Below are 22,124 nucleotides of genomic sequence, written 5' to 3' on the forward strand. Positions count from 1 at the left end.
CATAACGACAGACTTGCCCACACCTGCCCATGAAATAGCCTTTGAGTCAATTGTCCAATTACTTTTGAGCCCATGAAATGAAGGGATTGTGTTAAACAAAATGCTTTAGTTGCCTCACATTTTTATGTAATCGTTTTGTTCACCCCACTGAATTAAAGCTGAAAGTCTGCACTTCAACTGCATCGGAGTTGTTTCATTTAAAATTCATTGTGGTAATGTACAGAACCAAAATTAGAAAAAAGTTGTCTCTGTCCAAATATTTATGGACCTAACTGTATTAGGCTCATCTCTAGGGACTGTTTGCCTGTTCAAATATTGTGAAAAAGTCCACATTTTCCGTGAGGTGTACTTACTTTTTCACACGACTGTATTTAAACTGGCCGTTTTTCTACTCTTGTCGATGTAAAGCTCAGTCCAGTGGACCCCCTATGGCTGCAGGTTTTTGTTCCACAATCAGTGAATTGATTTCCCTCGAAACAGACCTCATTTAATTAGCTGGTCTTCTTTCTCTTCTCGTATTCTGCATTTAGAAAAGCATAGAAATTTGATTTTAACATTTATAGGTCATTTAGGAATATTTGCACTTTCCTAGAGCTTTAAATGCTTAACTTCTTTCTTAATTTGCCTTTTTGGTTTGTCTGCATAGAATATGAAAAGATTACTGCAATCGCCATAACTTCACTCCAAGCAGACAGATTGTGTGGAAATTTGGCAAGGAAATGTGTCAAGAAAGTTACATTTTCATGGCGATATCTCAAATATGTACAAATGTTTGAAATCTGAAAATCTCCCAATGAAAACCCTTGGTGATTTTTGCAAGCTTGTCTATCTTAAAACAGAGTAATACTCTGTGCAACATCAATTATGGATTAATGTGTCAAATTTAGACCAGCAGCCTTTTGGCTTAGAGATGCTGAAGGACAATTAGATAGTAAGGGGTTGTAGCCAGCAGGGGGCGTTAGCTCCCTGGGAAGGAGTTCTTTTGTAATTGCAGCGTGTCACATAACCTGAAACTATATGAATATCATATAAAAAGGCGATACTCCTCCCGTAGTGATACGGCGGTGAGAAATCACTCAAGAGAAATAACTTCGCTTTCTTTAATGACGGCTTACGCTGCATAACAGACGAAGGAAGCCAATGGCAAGAACCCAGTTTGGGAGTGGGGCCCCGATGTGTAGGGTCTGCCATTTTCACCGCTGCGTTAGAAGGATTTTCAGGATCGGATGACGTGATCTCCCATCCGTCCATCAGTTTCAAAGAAAATGTTCCAAGGCTTTATACTCTTTCTCCACATGCAGACCCCCATTTAGTGGAGTCATGCCATTCCAAACAAGGCAAAGAGAGGATACAAGTTTCATGCCGAGTTTGACACCTAGAAATAGTATACAATGATCATCAGTCTGACGGCCCATTTCCCAAGTTGTCTCTATCTGTTGTGACAGATAAGGGCGCTCTCGCTCCCTTGAACCCTCAGACCACACGTCAGACACCAGGTAAAAGTTCAAAGATGAATACTTATTATAAAATTAAAGTGCACAAAGTACCACCACTCCACTATACTCAATAATCAATCCTCCAATCTCCCAGACGCTTAGCCACCCTGCCTCCCAACTCAGCTCGTCTGTCTGGGATTTCCCAGAGTCCTTTATAGTCCTTGACCCGGAAGTGTTTGTCCCTCAGTCCCTTCAGATCTATCTGCCTGCTCGTGAATGGTTTAAGTGTTGGGTCTCTTTGTTTCTGAACGTTTGGTATGACGTGTCAGTGAGGGTACAGGACTCCAGAAAGACTTTAAAACTCACATGAATAATAATAATAACTAGGGGGCTTTGCCCCCTGCTCACTTTTTTTTGCAAAGTAACCAATAAATGCATGTGAGGTAAACTCCGTTTTGAAATTCTCTTGACTTAAATTTCAAAGCCTTACAATACAGTGGACCCTTGACTTACGAACTCAATTCGTTCGCGAGGGCTGGTTGTAACTCAAGTTGGTTGTAAGTCAAGACTATTTTTCCCATAAGAAATAATGGAAATGCCCATAATGTGTTCCGATCCGCACACAGCAACACTTACTTAACTTTTTTTAATAGAAAAGGGTTGTATAATGTGCATAATTTACCAAAAACACCAATACTTTTTCTAATGTACTAACCAAAAAGTTATAAAAAGTGCCTAGCTTACCAGAAACAACTATTTCATACTGTACTCACCATTTAAGTTGACATCTTTGGCTTGCAGGAAGGGAGGAGGAGGAAATGAAATGGAAGGTGGTTATTGTTTGGAAGGAGTTTCCTTATACAAATCTTTTCTTTGTAAAATTGTCGAGATGGTGGATTTCGACATGCTGTACATATTAGCGAGATCGGTCACACGAACGCCACTCGCCACCTTCATTACCTTCGCTTCCTTCCTTAGCAATTATCGAAATAAATTATATAAATCACTGCACTGACCGAAATTACATCCACAAACACATGTATCTGGGCTCCGACTGTCACTTACGAACGCTCTCGGCTGTTTGTTTACAATCGCGCAAGTGGATACACGTGACTGCATTCAGGTCGTAACGCAAGATGTTGGTTGTAAAGCAAGTTGTTCGCATGTCAGGCTGGTTGTAAATCAAGGGTCGACTGTAGTTACGTATTTCTGACATATCACCTGTGTCCATATATTCGATCTCTATTTGCCTTTTCGTTATTTCTCTTTGTTTGTTTTGACACTGTCGTGTTTTTTTTGCTTTCATATTCTGTATCTTGCTCTGCATGTGTATCACGCCTATGTTTTTTTAATTTTTTGAATTCCAGTTTTCGTTATCTCTAACCCGCTCTGCATGTGTTTGGCCCCCTTGTTTTTTTAACCTCTTTATGACATTTTACTTTATTTTCTACTCTGTCTTTTATTTCTGACCTCACTTTGTCCTGCTTTTGTTTCAATGATTTCTGGTCCGTGCTGATTATTTTCCCTTTTTTCGAGTAATAATTTCCGTTTGTTTGCGTTCCTGCAATCTTTACTTTTTTTTCATACTTTCTAATTTTCCTACTTTCATATTCTTTAAACTTTCTCCACATATGTATCGCACCAACTATTTTTTTTTTGAGCCTTTCGAATTCCACTGCTTTCATAATCTCTGACCTGCTCTGCATGTGTATAGCGCCAACGTCCGCATTGGACATGCTTTTTTTCAATTCCACTTGTTCCGGGCTGATCATTACTTTCCTTATATTCTGAATTTGCACCTAGATTATTCTTTTTCCTTTTGTCTCTCCAACGCTTTTGAGTCTCTTTTCTCTGTGCTGCTTTCTTCTTCGCTTTGTCGTCTACGTTTCATTTATAACGTATTGTCCTTATACACTTTATATGCACTCAGAGCCCTGGATCTGTGTGTGCTCAAAGCTAAAACACGACTATCGTTTTGCTGGCTGCCCCTGCTCTTATTTATTTGTAAGTAGGGCGTGTCTTGCAAGAATCTCATGCTCTACGTCATCGTGACACGGTCCTGAGTCAATCTCTTGGCACAAAGTCTCATGTTTAAGGTCCCCATGAGACGCTCCATGGCCAATCTCTTTAGTCTCGCGGGTCTTCTAAGTGTCTTCTGTGATCTTGACGTGAAGATCACGTATTGTAGCCGTACTGTTTCTCTACAGGATTTTTTTTTTTATAATAGAGAGATATCAACCCATCACTCAACCAGTCGATCCAGCCTCTGAAACGGCTCTACCTGCTCACTTCGCCGATCAGCGCTGCTTTACTGCATTTCCCCATTACACCCATCAGTTTATTAACCCATCTGCTTACTCACGTCAGGGTCATGGGTGCCACAGCCTAAATGAATAAGAAGGAACTTAGGAGCATAATCCCAATAAAAAATACGGTTTGGTCTGTTTACTTATTTTTAAAAATGACCCATTAAGAGAAACACAAGTAAAACCAAACAAGGTTTATTTTTAACCATAATCCCCTTAAATCCACTCACAATATCCATTAAGCAATTCTCTATTACACAAATAATGTTTTCTGTTGCCGATTCCACCGGTCTTCTGTAGACAACTTGATATCTTCATCACGTCCCACGAGGCAGAACAGGGTGGCTGTGGCGTCACTTCAAATCCAGTTTTGCACAGCAGCCTTGACAATCCATGAGGTGTGTGCTGGGGATTGTGGTGAAACAGAAGCAGGATGGCTGACTGGTCCCTCGCCGTTTCTCCCTTTATGACTGCCGCAAAGAAACCGGCATAACTGCTGACCTTTTGAGTCATGTAAAGAAAATGCACAGCGGCTTCAGTGTTTATCAAACACGGTGCACGTGATCGCGCCAGCACTAGCCCGGGCCTGCGGAGTTTCTCTTGGAGTTTACATTGTTTCTGTCCCTGTTGGCACTCGGTTTCATAGGGGTGTATTTATGCTTCATCCAAGGTATGAAACAGCACACTGAGAATTGTCGTTGGAATACTGGATGCTTCATTTCAGGTGTCAACATCTGAGACCCTCAAAGTGCACAGACTTCGCTCATGTTGAATGAATCGAACGGACCCATAACTAATCCTACTAGGGCCTGTTATCCGACACGCTGTCACTCTCTGATTCTCTATCACAATTTCATCCAACTTTTTATTTTGTTGAACCGTTGCCTCCTGAGAGAGGTGGAACTACCAATGCAATGTCCACAAACCAAAAGCATGGAACAGGGAATGGCGTTCACAAGAATACTCTACATAGCAGATTCTCTATCCAGCCTTGGACATCGGAAGCAGAATTGCCAGAGGCGCACTCTGCTCAAAAATGGAAGCTTCATATTTCATTTCTAAACATCATTTGAATGTACCATAAGATGCAAATACAAAAAGTGTTTACCCAAAAAAAAGCACACAAACCTTTTTGGTCTCCAACAGGAGACAAGCCCACCTCTACAGCCCCCACATGCAGATACAACTATGTAATATACTGGGTATTATGGACATGGCAGGACAGCAGCGACATACTATAAACTCACTTCACTCTGATCTTGATTTATCGTCAGAGAGTAAAGTGCTGCTCAGCCTGTTCAAACACAAATAATGGGTTTCATCTTTTAAACGTAATCATTTACTCTTTAAGTTAGTAAAGAAATAATGATCTTTGCATTTATTAAACACAGGGAATTAAGAAAAGAAGTATCATTGGAAGATAAATGTCCTTTTGTTGTTGAGCTAAGACAATATGCATTAGTCTTTCGTAACAACTTTCTACTATAAATTCACAAATCGGCAGCCTAGTTTGGGTTGGGCAGTCTATTGTTTAAATAAATGCATTTCAATTATCTTAAATATAATATCTGTGGCTAGATTAAGAAAAAAAGTTCTCCTTTTGTAAAACTGCTTCAATTCCAAACCAAATAGACCAGGTACTTAACATTGATTTATAAAAAGTGGCAAATAAAACCGTCACTTTTAACTTATCGTTCCATGAAGAATCCCCTTACAAAATGAAGATCTGGAGGGTACGCGTTGCTTCGATTTTTACCCTCAAAAACGCATGAGCATACAAAATGTCCACCTCCGGCACTGTAAACAGACTGTGACAAAGAAGTCCCTCGATTTGGACATGATCACTTTTTTGTTTTTTCCACTTCTGAACTGGCAAGCGCTAGCACTTTGTCACCTGAACCTGTCAGAGAAAAATCATGAAATGAACAAATAAAAAGAAGAGCCGAACCACAGGACAGTCAACTAAGGGAGAAGTAAACCACGACATTGTGTTAAAACACACACACACACACACACACAAAAAGAAAAGATGAATCTGTGCTCTTCTTCCAAAACTTCACATTATAACTTTGGAATCGATTTAGAAATATTTTTAATTGCATACAAGGCTCTAAATGATCTCACACCTTCTTATTGTGCCCCCACATGGCTTATAATCTTAGATCGTGTCTCACACGCGTGTCTGTGGATCACCCTCAGGGTCAAGAGGGGCCGCTGTCGCTAATCATGTCCTCTCCTATTCCTTCCAGGGCACCGAGAAAACACCCAGTGAGGGCACCTGACCTGCAAGTCACGGGGCGGACAGAAGAAGGCCTCACCCTGTGAACGGAGCACGGCACAGGATGGAGCTCCGGTGGGACTGACCAGCTTTAAAGGGTAAGACATCTGAAGCCCAATTTGGCTTTTTGCTTACTTTTACTTACATCGCCTCCACGCCATTAAGCACTTGTATTTTGCTTTCATTTCTGTTAGAAGTAAACGGGGATGACCAGGTTGGCACCCCTACATTTACAGTTTGGGACTTGGGGTTCCTCACTCAGCCACAAACCTCGAACCCCAGTTAGCTCAGTATTCCAAGAGTGAAGCATAAAAGAATTAGGGATGTGGCTTTCTGTTTCTGTGCACCAAAAATCAGGAATACTTTACCAACAGAGTGTGGTGCCTGGTGGGCGTCCATGCCCGGCCGGGACACCCAGGAGGAGTGGAGGAGGGCTTGTGCCTCCTCCAGGACACGAGGGGGCATCCTCCCTGGTTGTATTGGGGGCCACCGGTACAGAGCTTGGAAGCTCTACCCTGTAGGGGCCCGTTGCCACTGCCAGGGGGTGCCCTGATGCCTTGGGGACCCTGGACCCCAGCGCTTCCGCCACACCAGGAAGTGCTGGGGGGAAGAGAAGAGGGGACACCCGGAGTGCTTCCGGGTACACAGCCAACACTTTCGCCACACTGGGGAGTGTCTGTGGAAGATTGCCGGGGAGCACCTGGAGCACAGCCGGGTGTGTATAAAAGGGGCCGCCTCCCTCCAGTCAAGGACAAGAGTCGGGAGGAAGTAGGATGACGTCAGGAGGAGGACAAGGAGGCGGCCTGAAGAAGGCATTGTGTTGTGGCCAGGATTTTGGGGTCTTTGGGGCTTGTGAGCACAGTATGGACAATGTATATACTGTAAATAAACGTGTGTTGGGTGACATGAACGTGTCTGCCTGTCTGTGTCCGAGCCAGTCTCCACAAGAGACAGGCTGGGGACGTACAGCTGAACACTTCAAAAACTACTAAAAACCCACCTCTCTAATTTTGCTTTCATGATCGCTTAAGAAGTTACTAGTAATGCTTCATAGCGAGAGGAGGAGAAGGAGGAGGAAATCTCTTCATTTTCATTAAACGTAGCTCCATTTGCTGGTCACTAATCACTGTGTGTGTTTTACTGCCCTGCTATTCTGTGGTGGTGGTGTTGGTATGTGCCACTGCCCCTGGCCTGCAGCCACCTGAGATGAGTTCTACACGGGTATCTTGTTAATGGGGACACACTAATGGACTAAACAATTCACAGAAGGATCTGGGGGTCTTTTGGACTTGGAGCCCCACAGGTTTATTTTCTCTAACATCCCACCACCTGGTGTTTTTATATTCCTATTCTCTCTGGCCATCATCTATAATTAACCTGGACGTTAAGACTCTATACTGTTAGAAGGAACTATTCTTTAGTTTTTACCTTCTTATTGTAACTGTGTTTAGCTATTAATATTGTAAAGTACTAGGAGCTATTTTAATGTATGAAAATGTGCTATATAAATAAATGTTGTTTTATTAAGTTAGGAAAAAATCACCTAAAAAGGTCATTGAAACAAAAAAAACAATGAAACAAATATTTAACATGACAAAAAAAAATAAAATAAAATAAAATCAGACACACACACACACAGACAGACAGAACCCTTGCACAACAGGCCAGCGCTAAGCTTTACTCGATGCTAGTCATTCACAGCTTTGACACTTGAACCTTCATTTGCACTAATGACCGATACACTGAATGTCGCACTAAACTTACCGAGGTCCTCAGAGACTTTTTCAAAATGGCTCAGGATTGCACTCGCATTAGCAGCAAGAAAGGATTCATCTTCTGTTGTGAGCTACAGCCAAGAAGCAAGTAGACAATGTTAATCAGTTTTAAAGTCTCCGAACTATATTGAGCATGCGAGGTCAACAAGCACTCATACTTTATCTTATTTCATTCAGGGCTTATTCTTTTTCATTCTATTCTACACATGAAGTACACAGATATCCTGCTGAATTTTGTAAAAGAAAAAGACACTACTTGTACTACTAAGTATAATAAATCAATTGGCTGCACTTGTAATTTCTGAGAGACTGATTAGTCTACTGGTAATGGTGTCACTTGCAATTATCAGTGCAGGTGCCAACACAGTGAAGAAGAGCAGAGATGAACCCGCACCCAATTACAGTTCAGATGGGCAAGGCATTAAAATACACTCGCCTAGGATTTGAAGAAACACTACCTTTCAATGCTTTGATAAAGCTTTTACATATATCATCTGCCACCTTCCAAAGATGCAGGACAATGTTTCTGAAAAATAATGCATACAGTACATCTGGTTTAGTAAGCCAGGTATGCTGTAACCGACAAGCACTGTCATAGGAAGGAGAAGTCTGTCTCAAGCCAACAGTGAAACCAAGCAGAGAATGTGGGTGGACAGGGTAAGAAATGGGAACAACTATTTAACTACAAGTAAATTTAAAGTAAATGATCTGGAATCTGGTGATGTTATGTTCAGATAACGACTTGGCCTTCATCTCATACAGAACTTCATTAGGAATTCCATCCATCCACTTTCCAACCTGCTGAATCCGAACACAGGGTCACGGGGGTCTGCTGGAGCCAATCCCAGCCAACACAGGGCACAAGGCAGGAACCAATCCTGGGCAGGGTGCTAACCCACCGCGGTCATTGGGAATTTTAGCTACAATTAAATTATTTCCAAAAAACTTAAGTTACGGATATTGTGACTTACTAGCTCTTTCCCGCCTTGCCCCCAACGTAAATGGGCTGAGCTCTGACAACACAAAACCCTGAAGTGAATTTATCAGGTTTGAGAATGTATGCTATACACCCGATGCTTCTGCCAGATTTCCAGCTTCTAAATTGGTTATACCAAGGAAAAATTACAAACTGCGCAGCATTTCTATAGGTTTTAGTGTCCTCTTACTATTCTTAATGAGACCAACTGAACATCTGTTTTTGGCAGCAAAGGGCCACAGTGGTCTGTGATGCTAACTCACAGTTTCAGCAGACTAGATTTTAATGCCAGGCTTGATCAACATCTGTGTGAAGTTTGCATGTTCTCTTATGTGTTCTTCAGGCACTCTATTATTCTTCAAATATCCAAAATATGTGCATGTGAGGATGACTAACAACTGGCTGGTGCGAGTAAGCATGGGTACGATCATGACTGTGCATTGTGATGAACTGGCACCACAGCCAGGGTTGGTTCCTGCCTTTTACCCAGTATTGCAAGGCTTGGGGCATGAATGAATACTTTAACATTTTCTGGAGTGTTCTTTGCTTCTTGTACATTATAGCCAATAGACACACTCTCCTTGCATACACAGATACCAGAACAAGTGGTCTATTATTTATATCACACACATATATATATATATATATATATATATATATATATATATATATATATATATATTCATAGCATTCATAGTCTGAATCTCGACCTGATTGTATGGGTGGTTACCTACCTGGTAAAGCATGTGGTTGGTATGCCAGTCTGCAAACATCCACCACGGGGCCCATCTCAGTTGCAAGAAGCAAATCATAGAATGCATTATTTGACAGTAAAAGTATTTCAACCAAAGAGTGTGTGACACGTGTTTCGCCCTAATTCTGGGCTCATCAGGCGTACACGCTCACTGCACTCCCCTCTCGGGGATCGAACGTCAGCGCTGGAGGCGAAGGCTCTAACGTTGCAGCATGGCGTGTGGTTCGTTCATTTGACAGCACGTAGATCGGAGTAATTACATTCATGGCATTCGTAGTCTGAATCACAATCTGATTGTATGGATGGTTACCTATTTCAAACATTCTATGATCTGCTTCTCGCAACTGAAAGAGGGCACCGTGGCGGATGTTAGCCGACTTGCTGACCAACCACAAGCGTTACCTGGTAGGTAACCACCCATACAATCAGATTGTGATTCAGACTACGAATGCCATGAATATATATAGTTATACTTGAGAGTGAATAAAATTGTTCTTACCTTTTCTCCAAGTTTCCTTAAAGCTGTTAAAATTTCAACTTTCTGCTGGGTATAGGTATCTCGAGGCAGTTTGCCAACCATGACATCTCTATCCATCTGTTCAAACACACAATATTCAAATCAGTTTATTCACACATTTACTTTAGTTTTATTGTCCAATATCACAATCTCAAAGGATGCAATATCACCAAGACTTTAAAAATACAGCTGATGTCTGTCATTAATGTTTCTGACACCTCTGTTTCTGACTTGCTATCTCTGAAAATATGTAAATATTGGCATTCTGTTGAGGAGGGTAGAGGCTAAAAAAATGTATTTTGACTTGTTTTGTATATATGTATGGTTGGTGTTGCACGATACACGCATTCATACAAGACCAGCAGGAACATCTCTGGAATTAAGACACGTTAAATCAACAGAGCCTCTAACCGGTTTTGACGTAGCCTTTGAGTGCACTAACTTTAGCCAAAAATGTCCATGTTTGAGTCATCTGTCCACAGACCACTCCTCACTATTTCTTGGGAATCATGCATTCTGAACACATTAGATTTCCCCTGGAATATCAGAAAATCATGACGAAACAGGATTTACAGAGTCCTTGAGAACGGCCTAATATTCCTTGGCCAATTATAGAACCCTGAACAGCAATCATCTGATCTACTGGCTCCTACGAGTGGCAGCCCATACCATTACAGATCTATCTTTGTGTTTCATTGTTGGTAACAGACACTGCGGGATGAAGGCATCCAAACGTAATCTCATCTAAATGTAGAACTGTTGAGCAGACTGTATTATTTTTTTTTTTTTTTTCAGTTGCACAGAGATACAGGTTTGGTGCTCAATAAACCAGGTTGTGTGTTCTGCTGTGTTGGTCTTGGATACAAATGGTTTCTGAATGACAGCACAGTCATAAATTCCACCTTTGTGAAGTTCACCATGTATGGTTTGTTTTTTGTTGAGACCTGGTCACATTCTGGGCCAGTTCCTGACGCTGAATGTTTGCGGCATCCTGTGAAGTGTCTGTCTGTTCCTGTTGGTGACCATTGTTTCCCTTTGATGATGCAATGTGTTCAGTCAGTCAGTCAGTCATTGTCCAACCCGCTATATTCTAACACAGGGTCACGGGGGTCTGCTGGAGCCAATCCCAGCCAACATAGGGTGCAAGGCAGGAAACAAATCCCTGTCAGGGCGCCAGCCCACTGCAGGACACACACACACACACACCAAGCACACACCAGGGACAATTTAGGATCGCCAATGCACCTAACCTGCATGTCTTTGGACTGTGGGAAGAAACCGGAGCACCAAGAGGAAACCCAGCAAACTCCGCAATGTGTTCATGTTGGAGATATTCTGTCCCCCTTGATTCATAATATCATTTTGGAGTTTTTGTAACCAATGTACTTGCAGTTGAAACACTGACTATTTAGGCTCTTTGGGACTTAATTACTTGTCTCACATTGCTTTGAAAGCTCACCGATCAAAGAGCTGACACTGGATGCTAACTAGAAATCAAACCAGTACGACATACTTTTGCAGTTGCATTTAAAATTGTGATTTAGTTCATTTAAAGTCAAATTTCTTTTTCACGTGGGGTGTCTGTTATTCTGTCCACCCCTTGTCTATTTATGTGTAAACTCCAGAGCCATATTATAACTAACAGATGTAATTATGTTAATTTATAAATATATTTTTTTTAATGTTTTAAATACTAAGTAAAGAAAAATGTTTTAAAAACATATCTGCATACATAAGTATCACTAAAAACAAAACAAAACACCACCCCCACCCCTTCAGCTTACCTCTGCCAGTCTGGTCCTCAGCTGACCAGGCTGCTTCTTGGCAAACAGCCGAATGACTTCTGGGGTTTTAAATGCTTGGCTAATCGCAGCTTGGATTGCCTGGTAATTAAAAAAAAAAAGATGCATACAATATTTCCTATTAAGAAAAAGTCAGTAATAAAAAGCAGTTATTTTAATTAGCCAATACATGTATGTGATTACAAGGAAAAAAGATATTAAGACAGTAAAACCAAATAGACTAAAAGGAATAATGAATTTATCACAACACAGCCTATCAGAAAGATCAAAGGCAGCTTCTTCTAAAGATTTGGTAGAAGCGTAAAATTAAGAGCTAAATGTTTTCCAAGAATGCACATTTTAAATGCACTAGAAATCTGAACTCCCGTTTGGACATGAAGGAGTGAGATGAAAAGAATCCTGCTGTGCAGATGAATCCTAAAAGGCAGAATCTGTCGTTTAAAGCTCCCACATTTTAAATGATAATAGCACTGAAAAGTTATCAGTAACTGTTTTAAGGGGCTAGTGCACTGAACAGCAACACCGAGTCTGTGCCTTACACAAATGGACCCAATCTGCTCAGACCCTCCAAACCCACAGAAAAAACAGTTTTACCAGCTGCATCCCGCTCAGTTCATCCACTAACGTCATGTTTCCCGACATGATCTTTTTCAATGACTCGTCAAACTCGGCAAGCTGCTCCAGGGTTTCTCGCTTTGTTTCTTCATATTCGTCACTATCAAGCTCATCTCTGAAATGGAGGATACAAGAATTTTATTATGCCATCAGTCAGGCCACGAAGACTTATAATATATACTGACACATCAAAAGCCAAAGTCATGTTCTTGATACATGGCATTATTAAATACTTATACTGTATATATCCTCTTTAATAAAATCCCTGTGTGCGTCCAGGTGTCCGTGTGTGTGTGTCTGGTGAAGTGCGCATGCGCGGGGCGCGATATTACTGTCAGAGAAAGTTACAAGCGTTTTACAGAAATACAAACCAGTATTACTGCGAGAGGAAATTAAAGGTACACAATACAGTGACGCATATTATAGCTACATACAGGCCAGTATTACTGTCAGAGGAGATTAAAGGCATATTACCAACGCGCACACCTGTATTACCGCCAGAGAAAATTAAAGGTATATTACAGACGTACAAGCCAGCAGACGTACAAGACGGTATTACTGTCACAGAAAATTAAAGACACACAATACACAAAGAACGGTCAGCTCAGCAAGTAAACATTAACAAAAGAAAGGCTGAAAGAAAGAAAAATACGACCAAGACACACAATACACAAAGAACGGTCAGCTCAGCAAGTAAACATCAACAAAAGAAAGGCTGAAAGAAAGAAAAATACAACCAACAAAAAGAATGACGTCAAAGTCCCTTGCCATTTAATATAGACTGTTCCTACTAATGTTTATGCACTACTGTTCTAGCGCCCGTTATTGTAATGGGCTAAATGACTAGTATATATATATATATATATATATATATATATATATATATTAAGTATGATGAAAAAAATCATTACCAACTCATTTTTATATCTGGCACATGCATAACAGATTGAAGCCAGGGAGTGTAACAGAGGAGCCCTCTAGGATATTCACATCTGCCAGGCCATGCATTCATAATGCAACCCATCAAAAAGAAGAAACAAAAGCAATGCAGCCATCTGTTCATAATTTTAATTGATTCACTGATTGATCTTCTACCTGCATTCCTCTAAATCCTGGAGCTGCTGCATCAGTCTGTCCAGCTGCTCCTCCATATTTTGCTTTAATTTACTAGTTTCAGTCTTCCCACGGGATGCCATAGCTTTATTTCTGTAAGAAAAGGAAGGAACAGCTAAAAAGGAAGTGGTTGTTCCATCAGGTTGAGTCACTTTGAAACACATGAGCATGATCAGAGAGGAATCACACAATTAACAGCCAAAATATATATAGAATAATAATAATAATAAAAAACAAGTTTGCATACAAAAAAACAACACCGGGCCATCTTGGATTTTACAAACGAATGAGGGTGTGTGTGTGATTGACGGGGGGCTTCATCCTGCTTTGTATCCCCAGCTGCTGGAACAGAAACAGCTCCCTGTAATCCTGAACATTTAGAAGAGATTTAGAAAAAGAATGGATGGATGTTAAAAGATTATGTTACTGAGAGATGCACCACGGGCAGAATTAACAGCTATTTACATGCTGTGATATACTAAAAAAATTAAATAAAAATCTCATTATAATACTTGCCATTAGTAGTATAATAAAACACATTCAGTAGCTTTAAAGCTATATATTTGTAATGTTTAAATATCTTTTTCTTTTTTGTTCAGGATATTTCCCTTTTTTCCATAATAGTTAACCATGTTTAGCACTTTGAGGTAATTTATTATAATTTTATACACAGAATTCTCAATTGGTTTAATGCTTCGTCCCATTTGTAATGTTTAATTACTGACAAGTATGGAATATGCTGTTACTGTTTTACTAAAATCTGACCACTTCTGAGGATGTGATGTGCCACAGCAGTGGAAGGAGTTGAAACAAACACCAGGACACGTGTGACTTTGAGTGGACGAGGAAAATGGACAGCAGCTTGGCTTCATCTGAATGAAGAGCAGAGGGCAGGCCATTGCAAGAATGGCAAGACAAGGTTGTAAGAAGCAGAATTCAGTTAAAGGAAAACTCCTGAAGGCTAAACAGACCTCCAGTTCAACACATTAAAAGGCTTTGGGTACTTGTGTACTAAACGGACAGCAGTGAATATATATATATATATATATAGTACTGTGCAAAAGTTTTAGGCAGATGTGAAAAAAATGCTGTAAACAAAGAATGCTTTCAGAAATATAAATAATGATTGTTTATTGTTATCAATTTACAAAATGCAAAGTGAGTGAACAAAAGAAAAATCTAAATCAAATCAATATTTGGTGTTACTACCTTTTGCCTTCAAACCAGCATCAATTCTTATAGGTACACTTGCAAAGTCAGGGATTTTGTAGGATTCTAGTCAGGTGTCTGATCAACCAATTCTACCAAACAGGTGCTAATGATCATCAATATCACACGTAGGTTGAAACACAGTCATTAACTGAAACAGAAACAGCTGTGTAGGAGGCTTAAAACCGGGTGAGGAACAGCCAAACTCTGCTACCAAGGTGAGGTTGTGGAAGACAGTTTCATGTCATGGCAAGATTGAGCACAGCAACAAGACACAAGGTAGTTCTACTGCATCAGCAAGGTCTCTCCCAGACAAAGATTTCAAAGCAGACTGGGGTTTCAAGATGTGCTGTTCAAGCTCTTGAAGAAGCACAAACGGGCAACATTGAGGATCGTAGACACAGCGGTCGGCCAAGGAAACTTAGTGCAGCAGATGAAAGACACATCAAGCTTATTACCCTTTGAAATCAGAAGATGTCCAGCAGTGCCATAATAGTAGCCCTAATGTTCTTTTTGCTTAACAGTGGTTTGCGTCTTGGAAATCTGCCATGCAGGCCGTTTTTGCCCAGTCTCTTTCTTATGGTGGAGTCGTGAACACTGACCTTAATTGAGGCAAGTGAGGCCTGCAGTTCTTTAGACGTTGTCCTGGGGTCTTTTGTGACCTCTCGGATGAGTCGTCTCTGCGCTCTTGGGGTAATTTTGGTCGGCCGGCCACTCCTGGGAAGGTTCACCACTGTTCCATGTTTTTGCCATTTGTGGATAATGGCTCTCACTGTGGTTCACTGGAGTCCCAAAGCTTTAGAAATGGCTTTATAACCTTTACCAGACTGATAGATCTCAATTACTTCTGTTCTCATTTGTTCCTGAATTTCTTTGGATCTTGGCATGATGTCTAGCTTTTGAGGTGCTTTTGGTCTACTTCTCTGTGTCAGGCAGCTCCTATTTAAGTGATTTCTTGATTGAAACAGGTGTGGCAGTAATCAGGCCTGGGGGTGGCTACGGAAATTGAACTCAGGTGTGATACACCACAGTTAGGTTATTTTTTTAACAAGGGGGCAATTACTTTTTCACACAGGGCCATGTAGGTTTGGATTTTTTTTTTCTCCCTAAATAATAAAAACCATCATTTAAAAACTGCATTTTGTGTTTACTTGTGTTATATTTGACTAATGGTTAAATGTGTTTGATGATCAGAAACATTTTGTGTGACAAACATGCAAAAGAATAAGAAATCTGGAAGGGGGCAAATAGTTTTTCACACCACTGTAGATTCATTACACACACAGTGATATACTTCAAGCATTTATGTTCTTTTCATTTTGCCAATTATGGCCTACAGCGAATGAAAACTCAAAATTCAGTGTCTCAGAAAATTAGAATATTATTATAAAAAAAAAAGATTTTTAATACAGAAATGTTGGCCTACTGAAAAGTATGTCCATATACGTACTCAATACTTGGTCGGGTTCCTTTTGCATGAATTACTTCATCAATGCAGGAAGGCATGGAGGCGATCAGCCTGTGGCACTGCTGAGGTGTTATGGAAGCCCAGGATTCTTTGATAGCGGCCTTCAGCTCATCTGCATTGTTGGGTCTGGTGTCTCATCTTCCTCTTGACAATACCCCATTGGTTCTCTGTGGGGTTTAGGTCAGGTGAGTTTGCCGGCCAGTCAAGTACAGTGATACCATGGTCATTAAACCAGGTATTGGTAGTTTTGGCAGTGTGGGCAGGTGCCAAAGTCCTGCTAGAATAAAATCAGCATCTCCATAAAGAATCTCAGCAGAGGGAAGCATGAAGTGCTCAAAGATTTCCTGGTAGACGGCTGTGCTGACTTTGGAATTGATAAAAATACAGTGGACCAGCACCAGCAGATGACATGGCTCCCCAAAATCATCACAGACTGTGGAAACATCACATTGGACCTCAAGCAACTTGAATTCTGTGCCTCTCCACTCTTCCTCCAGACTCTGGGACCTTGATTTCCAAAGGAAATGCAAAATTTACTTTCATCTGAAAAGAGGACTTTGGACCACTGAGCAACAGTCCAGTCCGTTTTCTCATAGCCCCCAGGTAAGACACTTCTGACGTTGTCTCTGGTTCAGGAGTGGCTTGACACAAGGAATGCTGTGACAGTTGTAGCCCATGTCCCAGATACGTCTGTGTGTGGTGGCTTTTGAACCACTGACTCCAGGTGCAGTCCACTCCTTGTGAATCCCCCAAATTCTTGAATGGGCTGTGCTTCACGATCCTCTCAAGACTGCGGTTATCCCTGTTGCTTGTGCATCTTTTTCTGCTGTCACATTTCTTCCTTCCACTCAACATTCCATTAATATGCTTGAATACAACACTCTGTGAACAGCCAACTTCTTTACCAATGACATTTTGTGGCTTCCCTCCTGGTGGAGGGTGTCGTTGACTGTCTTCTGGACAGCTGTCAAGTCAGCAGTCTGATTGTGTGGCCTACTGAACCAGACGGAGATACCATTTAAAGGCTCAGGACACCTTTGCAGGTGTTTTGGGTTAATTGGCTGAGTGGAGTGTGACACCAGGAGTCTACAATATTGAACTTTTTCACAATATTCTCATTTTCTGAGATACTAAATTTGGGGTTTTCATTAACTATAATCCATTGGTCCAGATGGCATACCTGTGGAAGCATGGAGGTGCTTAGGAGAGATGGCAGTGGAAGTTTTAACCAGATTGTTTAATGGAATCTTAGAAAGTGAGAGGATGCCTGAGGAGTGGAGAAGAAGTGTACTGGTGCCAATATTTAAGAATAAGGGGGATGTGCAGAGCTGTAGTAACTACAGGGGGATAAAATGGATGAGCCACAGCATGAAGTTATGGGAAGTTAAGAGTAGTGGAAGCTCGGTTAAGAAGGGGTGATGATTAGTGAGCAGCAGGATGGTTTCATGCCAGGAAAGATCACCACAGATGCGATGTTTGCTCTGAGGTGTTGATGGAGAAGGACAGAGAAGGCCAGGAGGAGTTGCATTGCGTCTTTGTGGACCTGGAGAAAGCATATGACAGGGTGTCTAGAGGGGAGACTGGAACCAGCATCCTATAGATTTATGGTCCTGAGCCGTAGCCACTACAGCACACTGCCTACAGTGGATTCAGAAAGTATCCGCGCCCCTTCACTTTATCATGTTGTGGATTTCATTTTAAATGGAAACATTTGCCATTTTTTGCCAATCAACCTACACTCAGTAACCCATAATTGTAGACTTGGAGAAGGCATATGACAGGGTGCCTAAAGAGGAGCTGTGGTATTGTATGAGGAAGTTCTGGAGTGGCAGAGAAGTACGTAAGAGTGGTGCAGGATATGTGCGAGGAAAGTGCGACTGTGGTGAGGTCTACGGTAGGAGTGACGGAGGTGGGATTACATCAGGGATCGGCTCTGAGCCCTTTCTTATTTGTAATGGTGATGGACAGATTGACAGACGAGATTAGACTATGATGTTTGCTGATGAGATTGTGATATGTGGTGAGAGTAGGGAGCAGGTTGAGGAGACCATGTGAGGTGGAGATCTGAGAGGAGAGGAATGAAGGTCAGTAGGACCACCAAGACAGAATACATACGTGAATGAGAGAGAGGTCAGTGGAATGGTGAGGATGCAGGGAGTAGAGCTGGCGAAGGTGGATGAGTTTAAATTCTTGTGATCAACAGTACAGAGTAATGGGGATTGTGGAAGAGAGGTGAAGAAGAGAGTGTAGGCAGGGTGGAGTGGGTGGAGAAGAGTGTCAGGAGTGATTTGTGACAGACGGGTACCAGCAAGAGTGAAAGGGAAGGTCTACAGGATGGTAGTGACCAGAAAGCAGGAGACAGAACTGGAGGTGGCAGAGTTAAAGATGTTGAGATTTGCATTGAGTGTGACGAGGATGGATAGGATTAGAAATGTGGACATTAGATGGTCAGCTCAGGTTGGATGGTTGGGAGACAAAGTCAGAGAAATGAGATTGTGTTGGTTTGGACATGTGCAGAGGAGAGATGCTGGGTATATTGGAAGAAGGATGCTAAGGATAGAGCTGTCATGCAAGAGGAGAAGAGGAAGGCCTAAGAGAAGGTTTATGGATGTGGTGGGAGAGGACATGAAGGTGATGGGTGTGACAGAACAAGATGACAAGGACAGGAGGATATGGAAGAAGATGATCCACTGTGGCAACCTCTAACAGGAGCAGCCGAAAGAAGAAGAAGAAGATTGGCTATAAGCCATAATCAGCAAAATGAAAAGAAACAAATGCTTGCAATATATCACTACGTTTGTAATGAATTTACAATAATATATGAGTTTCACTTTTTGAATCACTGAAATAAATAAACTTTGATGAGATTCTAATTTGTTGAGATGCACCTGTATTTCTTACAAGGCTCGCACAGATGGCAGAGTCTGTAACCGGCATGGCCCTCTAGCTTCATGAGCACTTCTGAATGGACAGCTCGATAATCTACAGAAGGCGTCTTGGATGGTGGAGGAGGATTGCCAGCTGTGTCAGTGATAGCAAATTGTCAGAATAGTGATGCAGTAAAGCAGCTCTAAACAATGTAAGTAGTACTAACTCCGTATAACTCCGTATTAGACACAACAGCGACTAGCGTCACATGAAACACACTACACAGATGACTCGTCATCTGACAGGATAGTCACATTATCCTTGAAGTCTTGAGGATCATCCAAGTGAATTCTGGCAAATGTCTGCAGAGGACGTGAATTCTAAGCGGCCACAAGTCCTTTCCACCTTGGTCTGATGCCATGTCAAGTTTGCACCCAAGCTCTTTATGATGATGAAGTCAAGAACATGGACCTGCCACTTTAAGGTTTTCATTTCCTCATCCAGATATAGCACTTTACGCCCCGTCTGAGCCTTTGGGGGTTGCTTTGAGCTCTTCATTGCTTTTGTAGCAGCATTTTCTTTTTTCCCCACAAAAACAATGGGTGTCCACAACACAAGCAGCAAATGAACAAGACACGAGGCAAATAACAAACGATGAGTGCTGGAGAGAGACGGAGCATCTGTGAAATGGCGGGTGGCTACAGCAGGGTATGCCTGCACGTCACTTTGTCACTTCACTTGTGGGGCTTCAGTGTTGTGCACCGAAAATTCAAGGTTTACTTTTTGGAAATTTCTGGATTTTTTTTTCTTTTCAAATGAAGGATTTTCAATTTGTTGCTGGTTGAATCCATGGATACAGAGGGTCGCCTGTACATTTAATACATTTCTTCTGGATGTAAACTTGAAAATGTGATAAAAAACAAACTTTTAAAACATACTTGTTTTCACATTACAGGTTTACAAACCCCACGTATTTTAGATAATTTGTGTTACTGGTGGAAGTGGCTCCCCGCTGTCTATATGAAGCACTTTATGTAGCTAGAAAAAGCGTTATACCGATGTAATTAATTATCGTAAACTCCACGTCCATCACAGCCCCAATTCTTAGTCGTCTAGTGACACTGGCTTTCAGTTTCTACCTTTACGTCCAAAAAGACTGCGGCTGATTTTGATTGTATTCTCTTCACAACTTTCATAATACACCGCAATCAGATTTGCTTTCTGGTGCACAAGTTCAGGAGAGATGATCACCTCTTTGAAATGTCAAGTCAAGCAGAAGGCTTGTGGTGGCCATTGATGACTAAAACAAACAGGAACTTCTGGAAAAGTCCTCTAAAATTATGACTCCTGGGTGAGCAGACAGTCCTGATTTCAGGCTATGGGTCCTGGCGTCTCGAGTAAGGACTAAAACAGAACAGTACGTCACGGTTATAACAGACTACCCATCTAAAAAAAATAAAAAAAGTAAAGCAAACAGCTCAGACATCACTGACATCCATCCATCCATCCATTTTCCAACCCACTGAATCTGAACACAGGGTCACAGGGGTCTGCTGGAGCCAATCCCAGCCAACACAGGGCACAAGGCAGGGAACCAATCCTGGGCAGGGTGCCAACCCACTGCAGATCACTGACATGAAACCACCAATCATGTCTCTCTATTATAAAAGAATATCTTCAGACGAGACTTTTGCCAAGAGATTTTCTCAAGTCTCGCCCTCCTCTCAACCATTTCTGGTTAACGGCCCACGCCCGCGGTCCTCTCACCTCTCATAGGTCCTGCGCTCTTATAAATTTTTATGTTTTCCTCACTTTAAGTTCCCAATAATAGAAGACTTATTATGTCCAAATCTTAATAAAGAATTTCATCCGGAAGGGTTATCAACAGAAGAAATGAGTACACGGGAATTCTAGAACCGAGAAACGATGAAGTCAAATGAATTAACACAAAAGTGTCGATTGGTAACATGGCAAATTGGTTAAATGCGTATCAATAAACTATGCTGAAACAGTTGGTGGTGATAGTGCAGAAGATGAAAACATCAACTTACAACATCACAAAGAATATCTACAACCGTTAACACCATCTGGTCTTCCTCCGGCTGAATTACTGTTGATAGAAGGACGTATCGTAATGTTATTACGTAATTTATGTCTGAGTGATGTCGCTATGCAATAGGAGAAGATTAGTTGTATTCAAAATTGGTCGAACAATTCTGACATGTAAAATTTTAACAGGTGACAAGAAAGGTAATGTAGTACATCTTCAGGGGATAACATTAGACACCAAAGGAGATCTTGATATGCCATTCGTATTAAAACGTTTAGTTTCCCGTTAGAATAGCTTTTGCTCTGACAATTAACAAATCACAGGGACAAACATTCGAAAGAGTCAGTTTATTTATTAGAGAGAAAGAAACGATATTCACTTACGGGCAGTTATACGTTGTGTTGTCACGATGTAACTCCAAACACAAATCAAAATTCAATGTGATACTGATGAAAAGTTAATTCCAAATATTGTTTCTACTGAAATGTTACAGTAAAAGTGTAAGTTTAAAAAGTATTTGTGTGTTAATTTCAAAGCTAAACAGAATGAAAATGTATAATGCAATAAATGCCTCTAACGCAACATGAAACATAATTTACTTTCAAATGATTATATTTAATATAGTTAATTAATTGCTGTAATGTAAAATAGTAAGTTCTATTATGCATGTGTAACAATTCCCATGAAAGTAACAATCTGTTTAAATTGTACATCCGCATCCCCATACACAAGCGGCAGATCTGCGAACTGGCTAGCGTTTAGCGCCCGCACAGGGGTTGGCGAGCGAAGTGAGCAGGGGGCACAGCCCCCTAGTATTATAAAAGAAAATCAACATCCTCTGTGCGTCATATGGCTGTCAATCACAGCTTCCAACCACAAATGTAAGTAAACCAATTGACACAGAGCTTTTTCTAAGCTGTAAGAGAACAAAGTGTAAAACATATTTATTAGGTTACA

General features: G+C 41.2%; 1 protein-coding gene across 2 annotated transcripts in view; it reads right to left on the reverse strand.

Moving 5' to 3' along the window:
• Positions 1-3,922: 3,922 nt before the first annotated feature.
• Positions 3,923-22,124, reverse strand: part of lzic (leucine zipper and CTNNBIP1 domain containing) — a 46,488-nt gene continuing 28,286 nt past the window's right edge. For both annotated transcript variants that reach the window (XM_028807910.2, XM_028807911.2), the window contains 6 exons: positions 13,555-13,665; positions 12,439-12,574; positions 11,827-11,925; positions 10,025-10,120; positions 7,785-7,866; positions 3,923-5,642 (listed from right to left, as the gene is read on the reverse strand). In XM_028807910.2, the coding sequence (XP_028663743.1) occupies positions 5,584-5,642; positions 7,785-7,866; positions 10,025-10,120; positions 11,827-11,925; positions 12,439-12,574; positions 13,555-13,665 (583 nt within the window). In that variant the 3' untranslated portion in view covers positions 3,923-5,583. The remainder of the gene's footprint in view (positions 5,643-7,784; positions 7,867-10,024; positions 10,121-11,826; positions 11,926-12,438; positions 12,575-13,554; positions 13,666-22,124) is intronic.

This window comes from Erpetoichthys calabaricus, chromosome 8 (genome assembly GCF_900747795.2).
Source record: "Erpetoichthys calabaricus chromosome 8, fErpCal1.3, whole genome shotgun sequence".
Taxonomy (NCBI): domain Eukaryota; kingdom Metazoa; phylum Chordata; class Cladistia; order Polypteriformes; family Polypteridae; genus Erpetoichthys; species Erpetoichthys calabaricus.